Source organism: Melospiza georgiana, chromosome 6 (genome assembly GCF_028018845.1).
Source record: "Melospiza georgiana isolate bMelGeo1 chromosome 6, bMelGeo1.pri, whole genome shotgun sequence".
In the NCBI taxonomy this organism is placed as follows: Eukaryota; Metazoa; Chordata; class Aves; order Passeriformes; family Passerellidae; genus Melospiza; species Melospiza georgiana.
This window is the reverse complement of record NC_080435.1, coordinates 52,063,236-52,086,329: the sequence shown is the minus strand read 5'-3', so window position 1 is coordinate 52,086,329 and position 23,094 is coordinate 52,063,236. Positions and strand designations below refer to the sequence as shown.

At 38.7% G+C, this 23,094-nt stretch overlaps 1 protein-coding gene across 5 annotated transcripts in view; it reads right to left on the bottom strand.

Annotated features, from left to right (window-relative positions):
- Positions 1-23,094, bottom strand: part of EML1 (EMAP like 1) — a 123,979-nt gene that overhangs the window by 2,438 nt on the left and 98,447 nt on the right. For all 5 annotated transcript variants that reach the window (XM_058025442.1, XM_058025440.1, XM_058025441.1 and 2 more), the window contains 14 exons: positions 20,954-21,103; positions 19,871-19,940; positions 17,607-17,717; positions 15,938-16,033; positions 15,300-15,434; positions 13,738-13,837; positions 11,496-11,650; positions 10,119-10,244; positions 9,729-9,860; positions 8,335-8,402; positions 6,738-6,826; positions 6,112-6,209; positions 5,899-5,986; positions 5,618-5,713 (listed from right to left, as the gene is read on the bottom strand). In XM_058025442.1, coding sequence (XP_057881425.1) covers positions 5,618-5,713; positions 5,899-5,986; positions 6,112-6,209; positions 6,738-6,826; positions 8,335-8,402; positions 9,729-9,860; positions 10,119-10,244; positions 11,496-11,650; positions 13,738-13,837; positions 15,300-15,434; positions 15,938-16,033; positions 17,607-17,717; positions 19,871-19,940; positions 20,954-21,103 — 1,514 coding nt within the window. The remainder of the gene's footprint in view (positions 1-5,617; positions 5,714-5,898; positions 5,987-6,111; positions 6,210-6,737; positions 6,827-8,334; positions 8,403-9,728; positions 9,861-10,118; positions 10,245-11,495; positions 11,651-13,737; positions 13,838-15,299; positions 15,435-15,937; positions 16,034-17,606; positions 17,718-19,870; positions 19,941-20,953; positions 21,104-23,094) is intronic.

Here is a 23,094-nt window from a genome sequence, read left to right as displayed (position 1 = left end):
ATTATTTATTAATTAATAGATCCCTTGAAAATGAACTGAACATACTATAAGCTTTTTAAATGCTTTTATTCTACTCCAAGTACTTTTCTTTCTTCCCCACATACTGTCCTCTTTGCTGTTCATGCATGAAGTAGTGTCCTAAAATCAAACTGTAAGGTCAGCAGTGCAGAGACCAAATCTGTGCACCACATCTTCAAAGCCTCTGAATACTTGTCTGCAATAAATTGCAATTTTACTAAAATCCACCCAGTTATTGAAATTTCAGGATTTTGTATGTAGTTCTGCAGGCTTTTTTTGGTTATGATTTTCTAATTTAGATTTTATCTAATCCCTGCTCAACATAAAGGGCAGCAAGCTTTCAGAGATCACTGCCATCTTCCCATCATGACTTGGCAAAACCCCTGCTGTGTCTTGGCTCTGTCATTTTCAGTGCCTGTCCCTGTGTCACCTGTCCCCTGCAGTGCGTCCCTGTGTCACCTGTCCCCTGCAGTGTGTCCCTGTGTCACCTGTCCCCTGCAGTGTGCCCTCTGTCCCCTGCAGTGTGTCCCTGTGTCACGTGTCCCCTGCAGTGTGTCCCTGTGTCACCTGTCCCCTGCAGTGTGCCCTGTGTCACCTGTCCCCTGCAGTGCATCCCTGTGTCACCTGTCCCCTGCAGTGTGCCCTGTGTCACCTGTCCCCTGCAGTGCGTCCCTGTGTCACCTGTCCCCTGCAGTGTGCCCTGTGTCACCTGTCCCCGGCAGTGCATCCCTGTGTCACCTGCCCTCTGCAGTGCATCCCTGTGTCACCTGTCCCCTGCCGTGTGTCCTGTGTCACCTGTCCCCTGCAGTGTGCCCTGTGTCACCTGTCCCCTGCAGTGCATCCCTGTGTCACCTGCCCTCTGCAGTGCATCCCTGTGTCACCTGTCCTCTGCAGTGTGTCCTGTGTCACCTGTCCCCTGCAGTGTGCCCTGTGTCACCTGTCCTCTGCAGTGTGTCCTGTGTCACCTGTCCCCTGCAGTGTGCCCTGTGTCACGTCCTCTGCAGTGCATCCCTGTGTCACGTCCTCTGCAGTGTGTCCTGTGTCACCTGTCCCCTGCAGTGTGTCCTGTGTCACCTGTCCCCTGCAGTGTGTCCCTGTGTCACCTGCCCTCTGCAGTGCATCCCTGTGTCACCTGTCCCCTGCAGTGTGCCCTGTGTCACCTGTCCCCTGCAGTGTGCCCTGTGTCACCTCTCCCCTGCAGTGTGTCCCTGTGTCACCTGTCCCCTGCAGTGTGTCCTGTGTCACCTGTCCCCTGCAGTGTGTCCCTGTGTCACCTGTGCCCTGCAGTGTGTCCCTGTGTCACCTGCCCTCTGCAGTGCATCCCTGTGTCACCTGTCCCCTGCAGTGCATCCCTGTGTCACCTGTCCCCTGCAGTGTGTCCCTGTGTCACCTGTCCCCTGCAGTGCATCCCTGTGTCACCTGTCCCCTGCAGTGTGTCCCTGTGTCACCTGTCCCCTGCAGTGTGCCCTGTGTCACCTGCCCTCTGCAGTGTGTCCCTGTGTCACCTGTCCCCTGCAGTGCATCCCTGTGTCACCTGTCCCCTGCAGTGTGTCCCTGTGTCACCTGTCCCCTGCCGTGTGTCCTGTGTCACCTGTCCCCTGCAGTGTGCCCTGTGTCACCTGTCCCCTGCAGTGCATCCCTGTGTCACCTGTCCCCTGCAGTGTGTCCCTGTGTCACCTGTCCCCTGCAGTGTGTCCCTGTGTCACCTGTCCCCTGCCGTGTGTCCTGTGTCACCTGTCCCCTGCAGTGTGCCCTGTGTCACCTGTCCCCTGCAGTGCATCCCTGTGTCACCTGTCCCCTGCAGTGTGCCCTGTGTCACCTGTCCCCTGCAGTGTGTCCCTGTGTCACCTGTCCCCTGCAGTGCATCCCTGTGTCACCTGCCCTCTGCAGTGCATCCCTGTGTCACCTGCCCTCTGCAGTGTGCCCTGTGTCACCTGTCCCCTGCAGTGTGTCCCTGCAGCTGTGCCCACTCGAGGGCACGCTCCTCCTCTGCTGCTGCAGCTCAGGGTGAGAGAGTTCCTACTCCCCTAAGAACTCCCAAGTCACACTCCAGTTCCTCCTTTGGGATACTTCTAACTCCATAGTGGGCACTTGCCATGCACTGGGGGAACAGCTATCCTTCAGTCACTGGGATTCTTCCCAAATGCAGCCTTTGTATCACTGCACAGCAATTCACTACGAGGAGGTCATTCCATGTCTTCATAAGGAATTACAAATTGCTGTAAATCAAACGCAAAGTCTGATTTGTAGACTGCTCTTAATTTTCCTGATATGTGTGGAAACATCACATTGCTAGATCAGGGATAGTAAAAGAGGCCCAAAGAAACCTGCAAAGAAACATAATAATTGCTACTCCTGGAATTACAAATATGCAGAACAAAGAGACACAGAAAATCTTTTTTAAATATCTGCTTTGACAAGAAGGAGGCTATATGAACATCAAATGCTAGCTGAAAAGAGGTAGGAGTCTTCTCAAGAGGTCACTATGACAAGCTGAATATATAACCCCTGAAGGTTAAATGACCTCTGAAGGAAATGGTTAAAGAAACAAGACTGTCATTTTGAAAATGGGGAATGGATAATAGGAGGATTTTTCTTTGAATCTCTTGGTTCTTTCAAAATTTATCCTAGTGCCTCACTCAGTTTTTATGAATATGCAAATTGAATGCCCCTTGCTGAAAAAGTAGTCCTTATTTCTCCCATCCTCTGCAGACCTGTAAAAGAGAGCATTTAATTTCTCTCATTTGAAGACTGATGCCACGCTATTTTTTCCTCCTCTTCTCTAAAATTCATTCATTACATCTCTTCTCCCAGAACAATATTTAGACGGATAATTAATTATTCTCACTAGTCAGCACATTATCTATTGGTCCAATGTGCAAAAACCAGAAGCAGCCATTCCAGCTGTGACTGAAGCCAATACTGATAAATGGATGATTGCTTCACATTTTGCATGGCATCCTTTTCATTACACATCTCACTAATGTATCTGCCTTTCCTACAACAGCATAATGCTGTTGACTCATGTTCAGTTTGTATGCAAAAGTAATCTGATCTTTCTGTGCAGATCTGCTCTCAGCTGTTCTGCATTTGTACAACTGGGTTCTGCCATTCTGGTGGGGAGACTCCTCTTTGACTCTATTGAATTCCTTCCTTTTGTCACACCACTCTGTTTCTCAAGACAACTTGCTAATCCTGCAGCTTCCACCACCTACAAACTTTACATGCATGCTATTAATAAAGATATTCAAACATAATAATCAATTTACAGTGTTCTAGTCAGTTTTGAACCCAACCAGTCTGAGTTCTGCTTTGCTTGCAATGTTGTCAGGCTTTGTACAATATCTTGTATTTCTTCTGTTCCTGTCCTTCACCTCAAACACAATTTTTTCCAAAACCGGGCACGTGCTATGAACTGATACCTTACTTGTGTATCCAGCAGCACATGGCTCTTGAAAGAGCTTATGGATCAGTAAGTGTTTTAAAGTCTTTGCTCCTTCACATTTATGTGTTTGTATAACACATCCCCCCTCAAGCACACTTTTTTACATGCTATTGACTTTCAGTTGAATCATCTCTAAACACTTGCAGGCTGACTAATCTGTTCCCATGCTCAAAGACAGATGTTCAAGGGATCAGAGCTCCCTTTTCCCCCTGCATTGGTTACACTGAGCTGGGGATGCTGGGCATAGTTTGGGATTTTTATGTGGTTCAACCAGAGAGAGAAAATATCCCTGGCCTCAGTCAGCCATAGCTACTGAAAAATCAATATACTAGAAGCCCCACATCCTGGATGCTGTGATTGCTGCTTCTGTGTTCTGCTTCTCAGGCCATCCTAGCAAGCATGTGAAGACTGTTCTAACTGGCAGTTCTGAGGCCCTAAAGTACTGATTGACTTTGAATAAAAGTGGACTGGTTTCCATCTCATAATCTATGTGCTTCTTCAGTTTGTTATTCTAGCCATTCACTTTGCATTTTAGCCTCTCTAAATGGGCTCTGAAGGCATATATATGATCCTGCAGATATTGATTTCATTCTCCAGTTTTTTGGTACTTTGCCTGTTCTCTGTGAAGTGTTGAAAATAAGTACTAATGATCTCAAGCTGGCACTAACCAGTTGTTTTCACAGATACAAGGTTCATCACACTCAAATACTTTGAAAATACTTGACTTATTTACACTTTCCAAATTACTCCTTCCCTACTAAAAGCAGTAGGCACTAACTGGGTTTGTCATTAAATTGTAGTAAGTCTTTTATTAAAGAAATATTTTAAAAAGCATTAGGTTTTGTAACACTTCAGTGTCATGTCTCCTCCCCCCTCAGCAGATTATTTTGTCCCATGCTCTGGCTCAAATAGCTGATCTGTTGCAAGAGGGAGATTCCCTCTCAAGTGTGACATGACTCTGTCCTCTGACTTTCTATGCATCAAAAGCAGCCCCAGATTCTAATAGCATTGTATTTTGTAGGAATCTGAACTACAAAGTAAGGAACCCTCAAACAGGGTATTTAGTATCTCAGAGTATCTGAACCTGTGATGCTAAATGCAAGGACTTTGTAGCTTTGTAACTATGTGTAGGGTGTACTCAAACCCCAGAAATATTTTAACAGTTCCATAGAAGCCTCTATCCCTTAAATGAAAAATACATCATGTCAACATGCAGCCAATCTTGCAGGGTTTACTAAATCTGTGTGCTGTAATATCCAAGTGCTATCCAAGCACTGCTTGTCAGCTAAATTACAGAAAACTTGAAGGTGTTTCCCCAGCATACTGCTACTGCCATAGCATCTTCAGGCCCTTGAAAATGGAAACCATGCCCTTTCTGTCTGCCTTCAAACACATCACTGCAATCTATTCTACTTGAAACATGAGTGCAAATATTCCTTGTTTACCACTTATACTAAACCAGGCTCTGAACTTCTACCATGGCTCCCTATTTCCTCTTGAGGACTCAAGAATTTGAAGCTTCTTGTACTCAGTGTTTGTAACCATCTGTCCAGCCCTGCACATATTGTGGAATAAGTACAAAGCTTCAGACTACATTGGGGAAAGTGGATTATTCAAATTTAGCAAAAGAGAAGTCCCATGGAAACAAACCACTGGATTTTGTTATGTTTTTCCTTTTGAATCTCTTTCACTCAATTTAATTGCTATAGACTGTATCACAATACATGATAAGTTCTTAATGAAGGAGACTATCATTCATTTTGTGCTTGCACAGTAACCAGAGCAAATGAAATCAGTTTTGGTAAGGGAATCGACCCAGTAACTGCCTAAATACATGACAATTTCACAGAACTGGTACTTTCAATTAAACATTATGAGAAGCTGCTCTACTGAGGCAGAAAGGGCAGTATGTGATTTTTTCCTTATCTCCCACTTATGTTGTAATATGATATTTGTACTTGAAGCTAGCAAGAATATTAAATCAGAGTCTTTCTGGATTGAAATAAGGAGACAGATTGTAATAAAAATGGCATAACAGAAGTTCTGAATTTTTCCCTGAATTATGAATAGTCATGTTTCATAAGCAAAAGTTGGCATTCCAAGTGTTTGTTAATAAGAAGAATGATAAGAACTTTTAAGAGAAAATATACTTACCAAAAACATGGAATCCTAAAGTACAGGTGTAAGTGGCCCATTCTATATCCCTAGTTGTTTCAACACTCACAACTTGTTTACAAGCAGAGGGGATCCCTAGAAAAGAAAAAAAAACCCACATAACAACATATTTCATTCTCAAATTGTATAGATTTCTGATTACACCAGATGAATTAAAACATATGGTTGATCTTGGCAGTTATATGGTCTCATTTAAATTTTAAATCTGTGTTAGACTGCATGAACTTTGCACAAAAGGACTAAAAATAATTCTTACTCACAGTATAAGATTTCATAGTCTCCTGAATTTGACACGAGATATTGTGAATTAACAGACCAATCCAGATGAGTAATGAAGCTGGAATGACCCTATAAAGAGAAAATGTATTGTATCAACTGCACTAACAGTGTGCCACAATGTGACAGTGTTAATACAGTGCTACAAAATACCCTTTGGGTGTTGATACTGAACCAGGAGAAAAAAGGTTACTTACTGAACATTTGCCAATTCTAGAGTACTTTCTTCCATTTTCACTTACACCATATATATAAATACAGTTGTCATGGGAACCTATTGCCAAGAAGTTTCCATCTATAAACAGAAAAGTGAAATTGCAATTATTCCTGTAAGAAAGAACTTCGGCTAATTTTGTAAAGTTTGTTTGAAAAGTCACAGACAAGAGGAACTGTTCTTAAAGGCCTTGATATTAAAAAATGAATAAATTAAATTTTGTTTTAAATTTTCCAGTTGCATATTGATGTATTTATCAAGACTAAAAACCAGCAATTTAATACTTACAAATATTACTGTTAAAAACACATGACATTTTTGGAAGCAGCTACAGTCCATTTAGGGCTAACCCAATTGCAACAACCAGCAGAGTTAAGTCTTTATTTTTTTTCATTTCTTCACAGTGAAACCATATTGAACATGTTGGGGAGGGAGGTAAAACAAAATCAGAGCTTAAGATACCACCCATAAAGTCCTGCCAATGTTTCATTGCACACTTATTTTCAACTTCAGTGTGGCAAGAAGGGACTTATTATAAAACAAGCCAACAACTAATTTAATAAAAAAATTCAATGCCTTTTTTTCCCAAGTAAATAAATGCTCTCAAACCTGGTGAGTAACGCATTACAGACAGCTGTTCGTTTCCATCTGTGTGTACAGTGACCAAGTCTTTTGTTTCTGTGTCAAACACAAACCACCTGTTGTAAACACAGAAAGAGGCCAATAAATCATTCCAAAAAGAATTTAAATCTACTGTAATCTTGACCAACTTTGCTTCTGTCAAAATAGCATAAGTTTTATACCAAGAAGAGAAAAACAGCAAATGCTACTCAGTTTGGTCTATTTTTACTTTAACACAATGATAGTTTCTTTCACATCTTTTTTAACTGTAAAAATGCATGGGCATTGACCCCAATATCAGTCTTCTGATTTTAGTGTGTTTTAGTATGCAATGCATAAGAATAAAATAAGCATTCCTTGTGATGTCCCTTCTCCTTTAAAGATCTTCCTCTATGCTGTGCTGGTGTTTAAATTGATGGCTGCATTAAATCCTAGAGCAAGGGAAAACACAAGCAAGCATCAGGACCATTCTCTTCTGATAGAAGAAAGGGATGAATTAATTTATTTTAAAGTGAATTGATTCATTATTTTTTCAGTAGTTTAGTTTAATTGATTAATTTTAATGAACGAAAAATTAGTTTGTGAAAACATGTAGAAAGGGCAAACATAAAATTTGCATTTCAATACTTGCATCAGATTTTACTAAAGACAAAGAGAATATTCCTCAAAAGTTTCTCCTTCTGTTTTACTTTATTTAGTAGATAAAGTACATTCAGCAACAAAAGTAAGTACTTTATTTAGGATTGATATAAAATTTGAAGTAAGCTCATAACTTTCCTGTATGTTCTCAGTGAACTTGAACTGTTTTCAGTACTAACAGCCAAGCCTGCCCTCAAGTGACACTAAAGCAGAGGGAGAAGTTAGGCAAAGGCAGCCCCTCCTGTGAGAGACAACCACAGATAAATCCTGCAGCTGCCACTGATGTCACCAAGGCTCAACCTGCTGCCTAAAATACTCCCCTGCACCTCAGTTTCCTCTGCCTTGTCTATCCCTCACACTCTGCAAGCAGAACAAGTCTCTTAATGTGCATTTTTACACTATGTCTAGCACAGGGGAACACTTGACAATTTTTTTAAAGCCTCTGTGGTTGTCACTGCATTAGGGATCATGAACCCCTTGCTACATTTTCCAACACACAGAATTTTTCTATGGGATTTCCTCCATGCAGCCCTAAAGGCCTTGGAGGAAATCTCCCTCCACTACATCAAACTCCCCCTTTAGCCTCTCCTTTTTCCCAGTGGACACAAAGATTTAACATTTAGATCACTGGTATGGTGACAGCACTTCCCATGCCTGGTCTCACAGCTCACCTAGATTTTCTGCTCTTTCTTCCACTGATCTACACTGTCTCTCACTCCCAGGGCAGAAACCATCTCTGTTCATGCAACACTCAGCAAACACAGGGTGCTGGCACAAGCCTGGGGTTTCTAGGTACTGAGGCAATACAAATAAATTTCACTGTGACATTCAATAGAAATCAATAGGGAATGAAGATGTGTGATTACATACATCTACATGAGCTTGGATGTGAGCTGGAAAAATCAGAGTTCTTTTGGTGTCCAAGGTGTAGCTCTGCACCTCTTACCTTCCAGTTAGTGTCCCTACTGCAACAACAGATGCTGAAGGATGAAAACCTGAAGACTGTGCTGGATCCTGAAATGTTTCAAAAAGAAACATGCTTTTTTACCAGTCCATGCTATCAAGTTATAACAAAAATACAATTCAATTATTTGCCCCTGGAACAGAGTAAAACTATTTTGTTGATTTTTAGGGGTCATTTCTTCTCATTATATCTCTTTCAGTATAAACTTGAGGCATAAAAAAGCATTTTTAACTAATTGAAATATTTTATTTTCCCTCTATACAAGGCCACTCTTTTCTGCTTTTTAGTCTCTAAAAATAATTTGGTGAGTGATTTCATAACAATAACATTGGCAATGGCAGCTTCTCAATAAATCCCAAAGAAATAAGAGATAAAAATAACTTCTTACACTAGAGCTGACCTTAGAATTAAGCATCAAAGCTGCAGTTTACCTGCAGTCTGGAGGACAAGCAAGTCCCTTATTCAACAAAGGTGTGTGGCACTTGGCAGGAGGGGTAAAGCCTAACTCCTACACACACCAACCCCTTTTTCCAGCACCTGCTAAGCTGCAGCTCAGTGGGAGATTAAGGGCATAAACTGGGTTTCTTATTTGGATGTGCAATTTTAAAACATTTTACTTGGTAAAACTTTAGTGTTTTTCTTGCAATTTAAACATATGCCTAAAAAAAAGATTAGCATTTTCTTTCTAATACTTGTCCAGTTACAAAGAATGAGGTCCAGAACTTTTCAGGTTATAGCAGAAAATACCAATACAGGGTTTTTTTCCTTATACCGTTAAAACATAATTTTAAAATGCAAGCAAAAAACCCAGTTCAGGGATCCATCTCATGGAAATGCTTGTGTCTTTAATTTTCTGTATTTTAAAACAGTATCACATTGTAGCTCTTTCAGTAAACCTGCTGATATTTTTGTTGAGAAAACATTACATTAATTGGTAATTACTAGCACTAGAGGCTAGGTGGAAAGGATATTCTCATTAATGATAAGCAAGTGACTAATTTAAAATAATTACTAACTCTAAAGAAAATTTCAGAGAATTGTTGAGATCCAGGATTTCTATGCCCAGCTTGTAATACACTACAGCATTTCAGAAAGGAAAATTTCCTAATGTTTTTAAAGTATAATTCCATAGCAAATGCAAAGATATTTCGTTGAATAAACCAGAGGTTCAAACAGAGCATTTAATCTAACTTGTACTCAGAATAGCTGCATTAAAAGGCTTTTACATTGATCTCTATGACAAAAATAGGTTAACATGAAATGATTTTTTTTCCCTCAAGTTAATATTTTAAGGTAATTTTAAACAATAATCTTAAGAAAAACTAAAATGACTAGAGTATTTCTGTAACAGAGAGCTGTATTTAATAAATGTATACCTCTATAATCTTGTTCCAGATAGGATGGTGCGTGGTTGCATCCCAGAGTGTAATGTGTTTGTCGTGTCCACATGTGAAGAACTGAGGCTTAGAGGAATGGACTGCAAGTCCCCAGAGCTCATCAGTGTGGCCCTATGCAAGCAGAGATGTTTTTAGACAAGAAGGTCAGGCCATGAAAACCAAACATGTTTAAACAGTATTAAAATGACCAAACTATATATTAAAACATTCCAAAAATATGTTAGCTCTAGATATATACGTATTTATAATTATTCTTAATGCTGAAAGTACTATAATAAATCAGATGTATATTTATGAAAATTAATTTTAAACAGGATATTTACTGCTCTTACACATTTAGAAGTGTTCCTGTAAGGAAACCCAGCTTACCTGGGTGATTGGGAAAAAGTCTCCTGACAGGGTGCCCTGTAGGACGAAGTTTCTGGTGGTTCCTATTAATACAACATCTCCTTTTCCCTCTGCTACTGTTCTTATTGGACCAAACTGCTCTGGAATCTGTGGTCAGAACAGACAAAGGACAGATAAGTCAGACAATTTGTCAGATATTGCCATTTTTAAAGTAGTAAATGTGTTTTAATAAATATTGCACAGCGAAGAAATGAATACACATGCCTGTCTTGCAAAATTTTATAACAACTTGCATCAGCTCAGTAACTTCTATAACACTGCAAAACAAGACTTTATTATCTACAGAATACTCAGCTAAATCAAGCATTTCAAGAAACACAAAGGTTCCTTCATGTTGTGTTAATTCAATAGTATTTAATTGCAGCTGTGATATCAGAATAAGCATTTCTACTCTGAGCATTTTCTGGAAATGAATGTTTCTTTAATTGCAGCCTTGGTTCTGAAAGAGCCAGTGCAAATCTCTAAAATAAAGTTCAAGGGAAGATGTAAAATAACAAGGAATACCCGAATATGAACAAATAAGAGAAAAAAGGACACCACAGTTAGAAACAGCACAACAAGCATGTCCCTTGTACTGTGTTGAAAAATGAATTACAAAAAGAGACATGCCAGTTGCATATATATTTGCAACATTAAATATGATTAATATTATAAAGTTAATTATACAGTAGTATTATTTAATTATTATTTAATATTATATAGTACAGTTGAAGCTCTTTCTCAGACTTTTCTGCTGATTCTTCTCTTAGATTCAGTATGTAAACAAAGTAGTTCTGTCCAAACAAATTCTGCTTTAGTCTTCTAAGTTCCTACATAGCAGCTGGAGTAATTTTCAAATTTTGTTTAAATTACATTTTAAAATCAACAACATCAACCAAGAAATAAATGAAAATCTTTAAGTATTAAAACCCTAAAAAAATCCTGACATCATTCTGGGAAAGAGGAATGCATAAAATCATTTCAATACTGTACTACTCTGAAGTTAAACATTACCTCACATTATTAAATGAAAAGAAAGGAAGAAAAAATATGGAAAGATATACAAGATTTGTTTTCCAGCTACCACAGACCTTAGAAAGGAAATATTAAGTTAATGAATAGGCAATCACAGGCATGACCTGAGGACTGAAAATTTGAGGTGTCCTGTGCAGGGCCAGGGAGTTGGACTTGATGATCCTGATGGGGCCCTTACAACTCAGCATAAAATACAGTATTTTACCAATTATTTGCTTTCCCATAGAACACAGATCCATAACAAAAAACAAAATAAAAAGATGCTCAGAGAACAACAGAATTTTGTTTTAAGTAGCAGAGTAATTTCAAGATAGGCAATATCACCTCAGTTTTGTGAATTTTTTGGTAGTTTCCATTCCAAGAGATCAGCTTTCGGTCTTTTCCTCCCCCTGATACCAAGGTGCCATCTCGCAGCATACACAGGGCAAAGATTCCACCCTCATGTGCTCCTTGAACTGCATGGCTTATTCTGTTGGTACCTGAACAGAAGGAAAAAAAGGCATTATTACTGAAATGCTCAGCTTAAGAGCTCCTTTCCCCCCATTTTTTTTTCTCCATTTCTCTACTATCTCTCAAGGATTGCATTTAAACAATGATAACAGTGGGCATGGGATGCTGGACCAAAACACACAGACCCACAGAAGACGCTGAATGAGTATATTTTACAATATCTTCTCCCTACCTCAAAAATAAAAACATACATACTCAGTCCAGAACAAAATAAAGAACAAAATAAAATAGGTTCATTTAAACCTTTCAAGGGGGTTTAAGTGAAATAATTTGACCTCACATCTGACCTGTAGTAGCACTACACACCTTATCATCAAAAACCCATAACCCAGTCACTTTTCTCCTCCAGATATAATATATTCTGCAGCCTCCACATCCTGAACTTGTTGCAAAATCTGACTAAGCTAGAGGTCCTTGTATATCTGGCAGAATGTGCTCATCACTCTCCACTCTCTGTACTTATTTACTGATGAACTTGGCTTGTTTAAGTAGCTTCTTAGACTCAACACTGTCAAAACCAACCACTTTAGATTAAGTATCTCTAATTTGGCGAATTATTACTATTATGAAGCACAAATAAATGATTACTGGTGATTCTATTACTGAAATGTGCACCTTGCATCAAAGCTTTGCTAATTGATGTTTAGCACAAGTGAGGGGCTGATGGAAGTTAGGAAAAACAAACTGCCTTCATCCATGTCTATGGATATAATGGGTCAGGCACAACTGATTTCTATTAAGTTTTTGCTAAGGGTACTCTGACCTGGTGGAAGCAGCCCTCTCTTGCACATAGAGCTCTGAGTCAAAAGTAGTGAAGGCAGAGCAAGTACACTGTATGAGACAGAAAAACAAGAAAAAACATTTTTGCCCAACTCTAAAGAGCTGGCAGAAGGTGGGATCTTGAGCATACAGAGAAATCCTTTTTATTTCTGGGAGAAAGGGCAGAGGACGCTGCTTGCAGTCAAGGCAGAAATTGGTCTACCAGCATGATGGCAAACTGGCCCCTGAGCAGTGCACTGCCCCTGTCTCCCTTGTCTGCTGGCAGTCAAAAACAACAATAAAGAACAGGGACATGGCAAAGTGCAATTTCTAAAGTCAGTTTAGAAGGAAAAGTGTTGAAGTGCCTTGCTATAAATTACCACAGGAAAAAGGAAAGGGAGATAAATGAGAAACCAAGTTACAAACGCCATATCCACCCCTGTCCCCAGTAGTGTACTGGTCAAGGAGATAATTGGCTGACAGTCCTTGGTTGAAAAAGAAAAAACAAAACAACTCAGTAAGGCTCAACTGTATAATTGATTCACTGTATTGTTTGCAGGGTCTTATCCCTTTGAGTAGTATCTTGGGAGAAAGCACTGAGTAAATAGGAAAAAGATGTCATTCACATCCCTTCTTCCTTTGCTAATAAGGCCTCCTTTAAGGGATTCTCCTTATCCCTATGCATGGCATCTCAGGCACTAACTACACATTTAGGATGTTGCTGCTGTTTGCCCTCTGGCAGGCATTGCCTTCTGCTGCCTAAAAAAAGATCTCTTCTTACTAGAAAATGCTTTTAAAGAAGTTCTTCCTATCCATCTGTTCTTCTGAAATAAAGGAATCAATTAGATCTGAATGCATTTTAGCTTGACTTCCTAGGAAAACAAATACTGCTATTTGTTGTCTTTTTAAAAGTGTGTGTCAATAGGCATAATTTCTGCAAACAGTAGAGAGGGACAGGATATGAGACTGGAGATGATCAATTACATCAACAATGTTTCTTTCTGTACAGTGATTAAAGAAGGAACTTTTCTTGGCATCTCTTACATCAGTAAAAGCCCCACATGCTGGAATAGCTCTGTCATTCAGTATTTGACCATAGGAAACACATTTGATATAATTTTGTGCTCTAGCAGTTAGGTACAGATATTCTTTAGCTTCCTGTAGGAAAGAATCCAGGCACAATCTCCTGGATTGGTCTTGGGAAAGAGCTCAAGATAAAAGAAAATTTATTCTTGAAATGAAGCTCTACACACAGTCTAATATTAAGATGGAAGTGAATAGTGACATTCTCTCTTACCTTTCCCCCAAACCAAAATGTTTCCACTTGAGTCTCCTGTAATAGTATCACCATTTTCAGAAAAGGTCACACACAGGACAAACTTTGGCTTCTCTTGTTTCTGCATGGTTATGAAAAATATACACTCACAGCAACACACAACCCATGGATTTTAACTTTATGCATTTGTTAATTTAGTTTTGTCTTATACAGCTCTATTATCACTGAAATATCTATAAAAGTTAAACACATTCCTACAGTCTAAACAGAATAATCTGTGCAAGGGCATAAGATGCATCAGCTGAGGTTTGTGGCCCAATCCTGCACCCTTTAATTGCAAGCTGGGGACAGAGTGAGTGAGAAGGCTGCCAACATGTAACACAGGACCAGGACTGCTCTGAGATAAACCAAATTTCCCACCTACTGCAGAATGCCAAAGACTTGGAGTATTTAGAAGTGGCCAATGTTTCAAACAAGCTTTATTATTATAATTCTTAACCCCACAGTTTTTAGGAGAAAAAATAAAGTATTACTAGAGGGTTTGGCCATAGTGTAAGAATGAAGGGATCATCTCTTGAAAGAAGCCCAAGTTTCAGTAATGAAATTCTGCATTTAGACACTGACAGCAACAAAACAATTAAATGTGTAAGGGAACAAAAACATCACTGGTAACTTCTAAGGACATTATATATTCCTTGTTGACAATCTATGTGTATGATCCCTTTCTCCCCCAAACTAAGAGCTGCTCTATGCAAGGACCACCACTACTCTTTTCCAGCTCTAACCATCACCAAGGCCAACAGAGCCAGAAGAGGGAGAAAAATCCATTTAAAATGTATGAAAAATAAAATGTGACAAAATTTACATGCATTCTCTCGGCATCTCCTCTTGATTTCACACAAAGTATAAGAACTGACATTGTAAATATTTGTTCTGACTCTCCTTGGGAGCCACGAGGAGCCTCCACAAGCAGTTAACTAGCACTCACTGGAGTTATCTGCAGTCATTGCAAACATCCCTCAGTTGTGCACGCAAGTGCTGTACAGCTTAGTCTACATTCAAGAACAAAACCAAATCAAACCTTGAAATCAAAATTATATTTACCAAATAGTGGCCACCTCAATCTGTATTTGAATGACATATGTGCATGTGTCTGAGCAGAACAGAGGAAAAGGGAAGAAAATTCATACAAATGTATTTTTATGGGGTCTTTCCTCTCATAAAATAAAAATCTCCTCCATCACACTCTCTCTCTCTCTTTTTGTTTTTTTTTAACCATAGAGAGTTTTAAGGTAATTTTATTTTCCACAGGTTGTGAGTGGGAGAGTGGGGTGATGTAGCAAAAAGAATACAGGAAAAAAAATACAAGGAAAAATGGGCAATTGCATTTCAAAATTTCAGTGTGGAAATTTTACCCATGGAAAAGTTCTTTGTGCCATACCATGAATGCCACCTGAGCTTCTGCAACACTTTGAGTTTAATAATAATCAGTTATTTTGATTTACTCAAACCTTATTAAACCTTATTTCTGTATGACTATATCATTACTATAAACATAAAATTAGAGAAACATTTTATTTTACCTCAAATAATCCTTGCTTTTTAATAAGGGAATTTCCTTCTAGTGTCCAAAAATAAAGGTGTGATTTTCCACAGGTGACTATTATATTTGTATCAGTAGGGTGAAAATCTGCAGCAAATACAGCCTCATTAGAGCACTTGGAAGGAAAAAGAAAAACATTGTATCAAAATCTAAAATGCAAAGGAAGGAAAACAATATTACATGGTTCTCTAGTTAGGTAAACTGATACTTCTGACAAAAGAATATTTCTGAGCTATGAATTTACTAACAGACTGGAATACTCTGTAGTCAAAAAATTAATGTTATGTCTTTATAAGTTAGTATCAAAATGTATCCTTAAAATCATGTCACATAATGAGCACTTCTACACAAAAGATTAGTTTAGGATCTTTTTCCTGCACATGCTCCTATCGTTGCTGCCTAAAAATCAATGACAAGAATGACAACAACAGCAAAATTTTATAAAAACCAAAACTATTGGGGTAATCTTAACAAAGAGAAAATATTCCCTTTCTTCATGTTCCCTGCCTTTTATACAAGTGTTAAAAAGGCACAAAAAGTTAAATACAGAAAGACATTTTATTACAAGAAACCAGATCTACATACAAGCAAGTAGTACAAAATATCTTATTGCAACACCTTGACATCTGCCAGCTTCTCTTCTTTCTGCCAGTCCCACACGGAAAGCACATGGTCATTGGAGTCATCCACAGAGCACAGGCTACTTCCTCCATTCTGAGGCAAAACATGGGAAATATTAATGTATCATCCAAACAACAAGAGGAACATATAAATACACATTCAAAATAATGAAATACTTATGTGTAAGTGGAGATATTTACACATATTTACTCTTTAACTGTTATATTTGTAGTTCGATCTCCATAAAATATAATTATTTATAGGGTCATCCTAAAAAGGGACCCAGAAGAAGGACTCTTGCAAACTGCAGACAGGAATGTGGTAGGTATCTCTTTACAAATATTCAGTAGTGGAAATTCCAAAGGCAAACTATACATCATTATCTATTTTATTATGAAAGCTTTTCCTGATAACTATACTGGATTTCTTTCTTTGCAATTTAAACCAATTATTTCTTCTCAGATGCCTGTTAATACAGGAAACAATTTTATTCTTCATATTAGTATAATAGACCAAAATCAGAAAACATAGTAAGGAATTAGAAAACAACTTATTCTTGACAGGTGTCTTTTTTACAGTTATGACATTTATCACTCTTTCTAATCTCAATTACCCTAATTCCTTCATTCTTTCTTCATTCTTCAGGCCCATAACATGTCAGACACAGCTACAAAAACTGCTGCCCTAGCAGCCCATGAGGTGGGGCAGAGGCAGGACTAAGGAACCTGAAGAGAGGGCATCTAAAGTGAGAGAGCTGCTGCTACTGGGTGGGAAGTGATGCTCAGAACAGGCCAAGCTGTGACCAAAATCACAAAGCAAACATATTAAACACTGACTTTCTTCTGGCAATTCTCCCAATACAGCCCTCTCTTTTCTACTTTCTATAAACATAAGTATCAATGGATTTCAAGTGTTTGTAGAAACTTTCACTGAAGTAAATTTTGCATAGGGAATAGACCAGGTAGTCATCTCCTGTCTAAAAATGCTGTCAGGACAACCAGACACCACCACATACACTTCTTACATACAGATTCTGTTGTGCACAGGGGGCTTTGCAGCTTGCACGTGCCAGGTCACAGACTCAATATTTTATATGGAACTCAAATGCTGCCTATATCAGCATGTAAATATTTCCTTTATCTCTGTGACAGAATAGAGTTCAAAGGATAGTGCCAAGAGGCAAGCAACAGGATTCTACTTTTTTACAATCCTTTATTCATATGCCTATGCTGCTTTTTAGCAAAATATTTTCATTCTCCTATGGGAGCCTCAATTTTTAAAAGTCTTTCATCAGTCATTTTGGTCACAGTGAGAGAGTTAGAAGGTGCAGAGAGAGTAAATTTCTTATGCAGGGAGAAACCGAATAGGACGATTCAAGAAAATTAGGGATGCTGAAATCTCAAGTACACAAGTATTTTTCAACTGCTGAAGAAATTAATTGCAGTTTATTTTAAGTACATGGTAAATCTCTGAGAATGCTGAGATATTGTCAACTTTAATTGCAACCTAAACTGTTAGAAACAACTGGGCTGCAAGCTTTCCTCCTCTAAAGAGGAACTTGAGAGAAAAGACAGCTTGAAAGTTTGTTTTGGTCACCTAAATTTGAAAGATTTAAAGATCTTTCCAGCAAACAGTCTTGATATGACTATTCATATACTTTACTTACAGATTTAGAAAAAGCAATGCAAGTGACAGCTCGGTCAAAAAACCCCATTCCGATGACATGAAGTGTGTTCAGAGTTACAGAATCCCAGACACGCACGTGTGGTGGCAATTGCTATAAAACACACACAGAAAACATCAGCTCAAACAATGATGGAGAAAACCCATCAGGATTTGAACAAATGAGAATGCATCTGGAAAAAAAAAAAGCACAGTTGAAGGTATAAAAATTATCAGGACCTCTCTAGAGTCACCCATGTAAGCACAGATATATTACAAATGGTTTGCTAATTATTGTGCATAGGACCAGTATCTGGGACTGACCATGCAGAGGGTACAGCAAGTCAGATATCAGTTTGTTCACTGAAGTTCACAGCCACTGAGACACTTGGCGTGAACTGAAAATTGTTGATGACTCTGTGACATGAGATTTACTGGTAGGCCCAGGTAGAATTGTAAGTGTACCAACTGAGATAACTCTGGTAAATGTAAAAGGTAAAAGTGTGACAAGAAAAAAGGCAAAAGTGTGATCAGGAATTTTCAAAATGTAATTAATCTCAACATTATAAAAATGTCTGGCGAAAATAAATTTATGTTCAAACTCTTCTTTACAACTGTAATCAGAATGAGATTGCATTTTGTAAATAAAATTCCAGATGTACGTCCTGGCCCCAGATCATCTCCTCCCCTCTGCCTTGGGCTCCGGGCGCCCCGCGATGCCCCCGATGGCCACCAGGGGGCAGCCCCGGGCAGCCGGTGGAGTCCCGCGCTCAGAGGCCGCCAATTCTTCCTTTAACATAAATTAATACATCTCTAAAAACCCCAAGGACACAACAATACCTCAGTTAGATTAGTGGCTTTTATACACCTATATACCGTATTCCACTCAAGCCCAGACCTCAGACTTTTAGGCTTTATTTCATAAATCCAGTTGTAAGTAAAATAAAGCTCCAACACATAATAAAAATTAATAGTTTAAGTTATTCAGTTATCTCTATACAAAACTTATATTGCATAGCTGGTATTTCCTTTTTTTCCCCACTGTTCTTGTTAGGACTGGGATAGAGTTAATTTTCTTTTGAGTAGCTGGTGCAGTGCTGTGTTTTGGACAAGAATAATGCGGATAACACAGATGTTTTGGCTGTTGCTGAGCAGTGCTTACCCTAAGTCAAATACTCTTCAGTTTCCCATGCTCTGACAGTGAGGAGCAGATGTGAAGCCAGGAGGCAGCATGGTCCAGGCAGCTGATCTGAACTGTCCAAAGGGATATTCCATACCATAGAATAGCATGCATAAACTGGGGAGTTGGCCAGGAGAGGCCAATTGCTGCTGGGGGATGAGCTGGCCATCAGTCAGTGAGCCATTGCATTGTACATCACTTTTCTTTCTTGGGTCTTATTTATCTCTTTTTGTTGTCTTTGTTGTTGTTGTTATTATTTAATTTAAATTTAATTTAATTTAATTTATTTCTTATTTCAAACCACAGGGTTTGTTGTTTTTCCAATCCTCCTCCCGACCCCACTGAGGGGCTGTGTGGTACTTAATCGCTGGGTTTAAAGCATGACACTCAAAGTACTCAGCATATTGATAATCCAGACTTTATCCCCAAATTCTTCTTTGGCATCTGCCTAGAAGTTTGCAATAGTTTGGTTGTGACAACAGCTGCATATTCTTCTGAGTAACTTTTTCCTCATGGCTTTTACTGCCTATGCTTGTTACCATTCTTTTTCCCTTTTGTTAGCTCTTTGGAGCAATGTTCATCTTACTCTGTTGAAATAGTCCCAGATTACAGCAAAGCTTACAATAATACAGGTGGCAATAGAGAGAAAGATATTCTTGCCTAAATGATGGGAAGAGTAATTTATTTTTTTTTCCAGCAAATAACTCAAACCTGTTCTTCATAGTTTGGTTTTGGTGGCTGTGATGAAAAATGATGTTGTATACTGTACAATTTAATGTCCTCTTTTCTTCCACATCCATCTGCCCTCTCAGGTGTCCTTTGCAGCCTTACTCCTCCATGCCTCTCAGAGACCAGCTCCAAACTTACCTTCAGCCTAAGTCATGGAACCAGAAACCACTGACCACTCTTGATAATGAAATTGGGTAAGTGTGAGAGCGTGCAATGGGAACCCTCAAATTAAGTTTTGCTTCTGTTCAGTCCAAAAATGTAAGACCAATTACAGTAGGAAAAGAATACAGCATGTATCTTCTTAATAACTTATTCTTATGAAATATAAACAATTATACATCAGTAAAGAAGCCACTTACTTTCCCATCCTTGGATGTCCCTGCAACTTGACCTGTTGCTATAGTAATCCTATCAGGATGAACAGCCAGGCTACAGAAGAAAAGAAGAGGCCAAACTTTAATCTATTGACAATCTATTTCAACAAGCTATTACTTGAGCCTGTAATAAATAGCCCTGTTTTAGTCATATAAAGCACACAGCACAAGTGTAAACTTTTAAAGAATATAAAACCAGAACTGACAAAACAATTGTTACGCTCTTGTATTTTAAAGTCCTCTGAATTCTTTTTCACTGCATCTGCTTTGCATGCCATTCTAGAGGCCGAGTACCCTACAAAATGAACTGCTGCAATAATTCATTTAGCTTTACAAACCAGAAAGGCATTCTCTTTCCAGTAAACCTGATAGCTTTGAAATATCTAGAGACAGAAAATTTGAAAGAAAGAAATGAGATGGAACAGGTCCAAGGTAAAAATCTCCTTGTAAAACAACCAGATTATGCAAATAATTCAATTTATGAAACATGCTCACAATTCAAGCCAATTTGGTTATCAGGCCTATTTTTGGCTTCAAGGTACAATGGGTGTTTCATAATGCCCAATCTAAAGAAGGGATGTCAAACTCATTTCACCCATCGGATAATCCAGGTGCTCTTTTTCAGCTACACTGTGCAAGTAGACTGATACTATCAAGATAAACCATTGATTGATTTAGATTTCAGTTTAATGATTCTGATGTTTGCTGGTATCCAGTAACCTCTGATCTTCAACAAACTTAAATCATTTTGAAGCCAAATCTGGCATGTGTGCATGGCAGCAAACAAACCAGGTCCAGTTTACAGGTTATCTGCCATGGGGTCAGCATGCCTGAAGACTACCAGGAAGGCCACAGGTGAAATTACTATTATTTTGCTGGTTAGGTTGAACCTAAAGGAACTGTACACCTTGTGAAGGGCAATCATTCAATCCTACTTAAAAAATGCAAGGAGAAGATTCTAAAGAAGATAATTTTCAATCATCCTAAAAGAAGAGTAAGGAAAATGACTGGATCTCTCTCAAATAGATGTTTTATGAAGAGAAAAAGAACTGCTATGAGATGACTTACCACTTGACATCATCATTGTGACCAGTGTAATGTCTCTGGAGCTGCTCTTCCACGTTGAAGAGCACGACCACAGAGGCGATGAAGTACACGGTCTCGCCCGTCGGCAGCAGGTACAGATTGCTGCGGCAGTCCCGGCCCCTGTAGCCATAGCTAGAGAGCTGGTCAAGCTGCAATAACATCATCTCCCCATCGAGAATGTTAAAAACAAGACAAAAAAAAAAAAAAAAAAAGGATTCTCTGTCCTTGTAGTCTGTAGTCTCTGTCCTAAAGTCTCCATCTCTTGGCTTGAGCACAGCTTTATTACTCGATAATCTTGAGAACTCTTTCCCTTACTACACTAGAGAGTTGAAGTACGTTGCAGATTTTAAAACCTACATATCCTGCAGAAAACACATAGCAAGGAATAGGGGAAATTGCAGATGTACTCTTCCTTTAGCATCCTCTAGAATTTGCTAAATACTATAAATATTATATAAATATTATAATATAATAAATAATAAGGCAATACTAGTTTTGTCCCAAGTGTACTTACTATTTACACTGCTTGACTAATTAAAATGAAAGATTAGACTTGATAGAAACACTAACAAGTCATTCAGCACATCTCCCTGCATTACACAAGGATTGATTGCATTATCCCATGTGCAGGTTGATTCATTTCATTAATGTGGACATGACCAGCCAGATGGACAAAAATCATAAAAAGGTTATATCATCCAATTTATTTTTGTAGTATTTAAAAGGCAGTAGCCCAGATTCTGATGGTAGTCATACCAATACGAATATAAAATTAATTCAATGAAATGACTGGAATAATAATCTCATTTAAACTGAATGTTAAATCAGCCAAATTTTGTAGTTTTATTCTTCTGAAGAGTCATTAGGGACTGCAACTATTTTGGCTTTGTTTTTTTTATGGAAACAGAAAGAAACAGCATTAGCAGAATCTTGGCAAAACAGAAGTGCATTCTAATGCAGTCAGTATGGAGGAACTGGCTGTGAAAAATACATGGGCAGATAATGAAACCCCATTTACATGCTCTAAACAAGACACTTGTGCACTATTCTAGATGGTCAATGACAAGCCACTCAAACTAAAATAGTCATGTTAACATTGTTGAAGTAATAAGGTCAATTGTTATCCTATAAAAATACCTATTTTATAAGAAACAGCTTGCTGATTTTTTCTTATAAATGCAATAGAAGTAGTGCAGCATACCCAATTATTAAAGTGTGAATTCAGAAATAGAGCTTTTAGTCTCATAAATTGAAACGTCTCAGCCAAAGCTTCTTGAGATATTAAAGTGCAATGACATTGAAACAATCAATATCTTAAATGACATAGAATTTACTATCAATCTGAATCTGTCTGTGATGGTTGGTGTTACTACTCTAGATTGCTGGACAATGATTAATTTTTTTACATTTATTTTTTTTCTCTAAGGCCAGATAGCATTATGAATTGAAGCCAACATAATATCCCCCTAGTTCAACAACATATAATCAAATTTATAGTGAACCAGCAGCTAAAGTTAGTGTAAGGAATTGAACTTCTAAAAAAAGTGGAGAACATTACACAAACATGCATAAGCAACAAATCTCAGTGCACAAAAATAGCCATTAAATGGGAAAGATTACATTCTTTAGGGAAAATCTCCTTTCTATACTATTCTTCTTGTGGGGAACAATGCTGCATTCAACCCTTCACATGACTGCTGTTGTCAAACACTCAATTTCTTTCTATCGGCCTTTTTTCTCAAATGCAAACTCCTGGGGTTGATCCCTCCTTCTCCTCACTGTTTCCCACACTTGGATTTGGTGGCTTCGACTCGGATTTGGTGAGCTGGCATTTCAGGGAGTGTTACCTTGACCTTTTCTTTTCATTTGGCCTGCAGTTTTTGTTTCAAACCTCCTGCCTGCCAAGTGAGTTTCTCTTAAATGGATCTGGGCAAGCCCTGATGTCCCTAGTGCAAATTCTTACTTGGATTTTCCACCTCTGCTCCAGCCCCCCTCACACTTCATCACTCACTGTTTTTGTTTCTTCGTGTCCTAATATATATGATAATATATCAAAGGTGTGAACCTTTTTCAGCTTACCCAGACAGCTGTTAACGTGACTGTAATAACTCTTCATGGTTCTG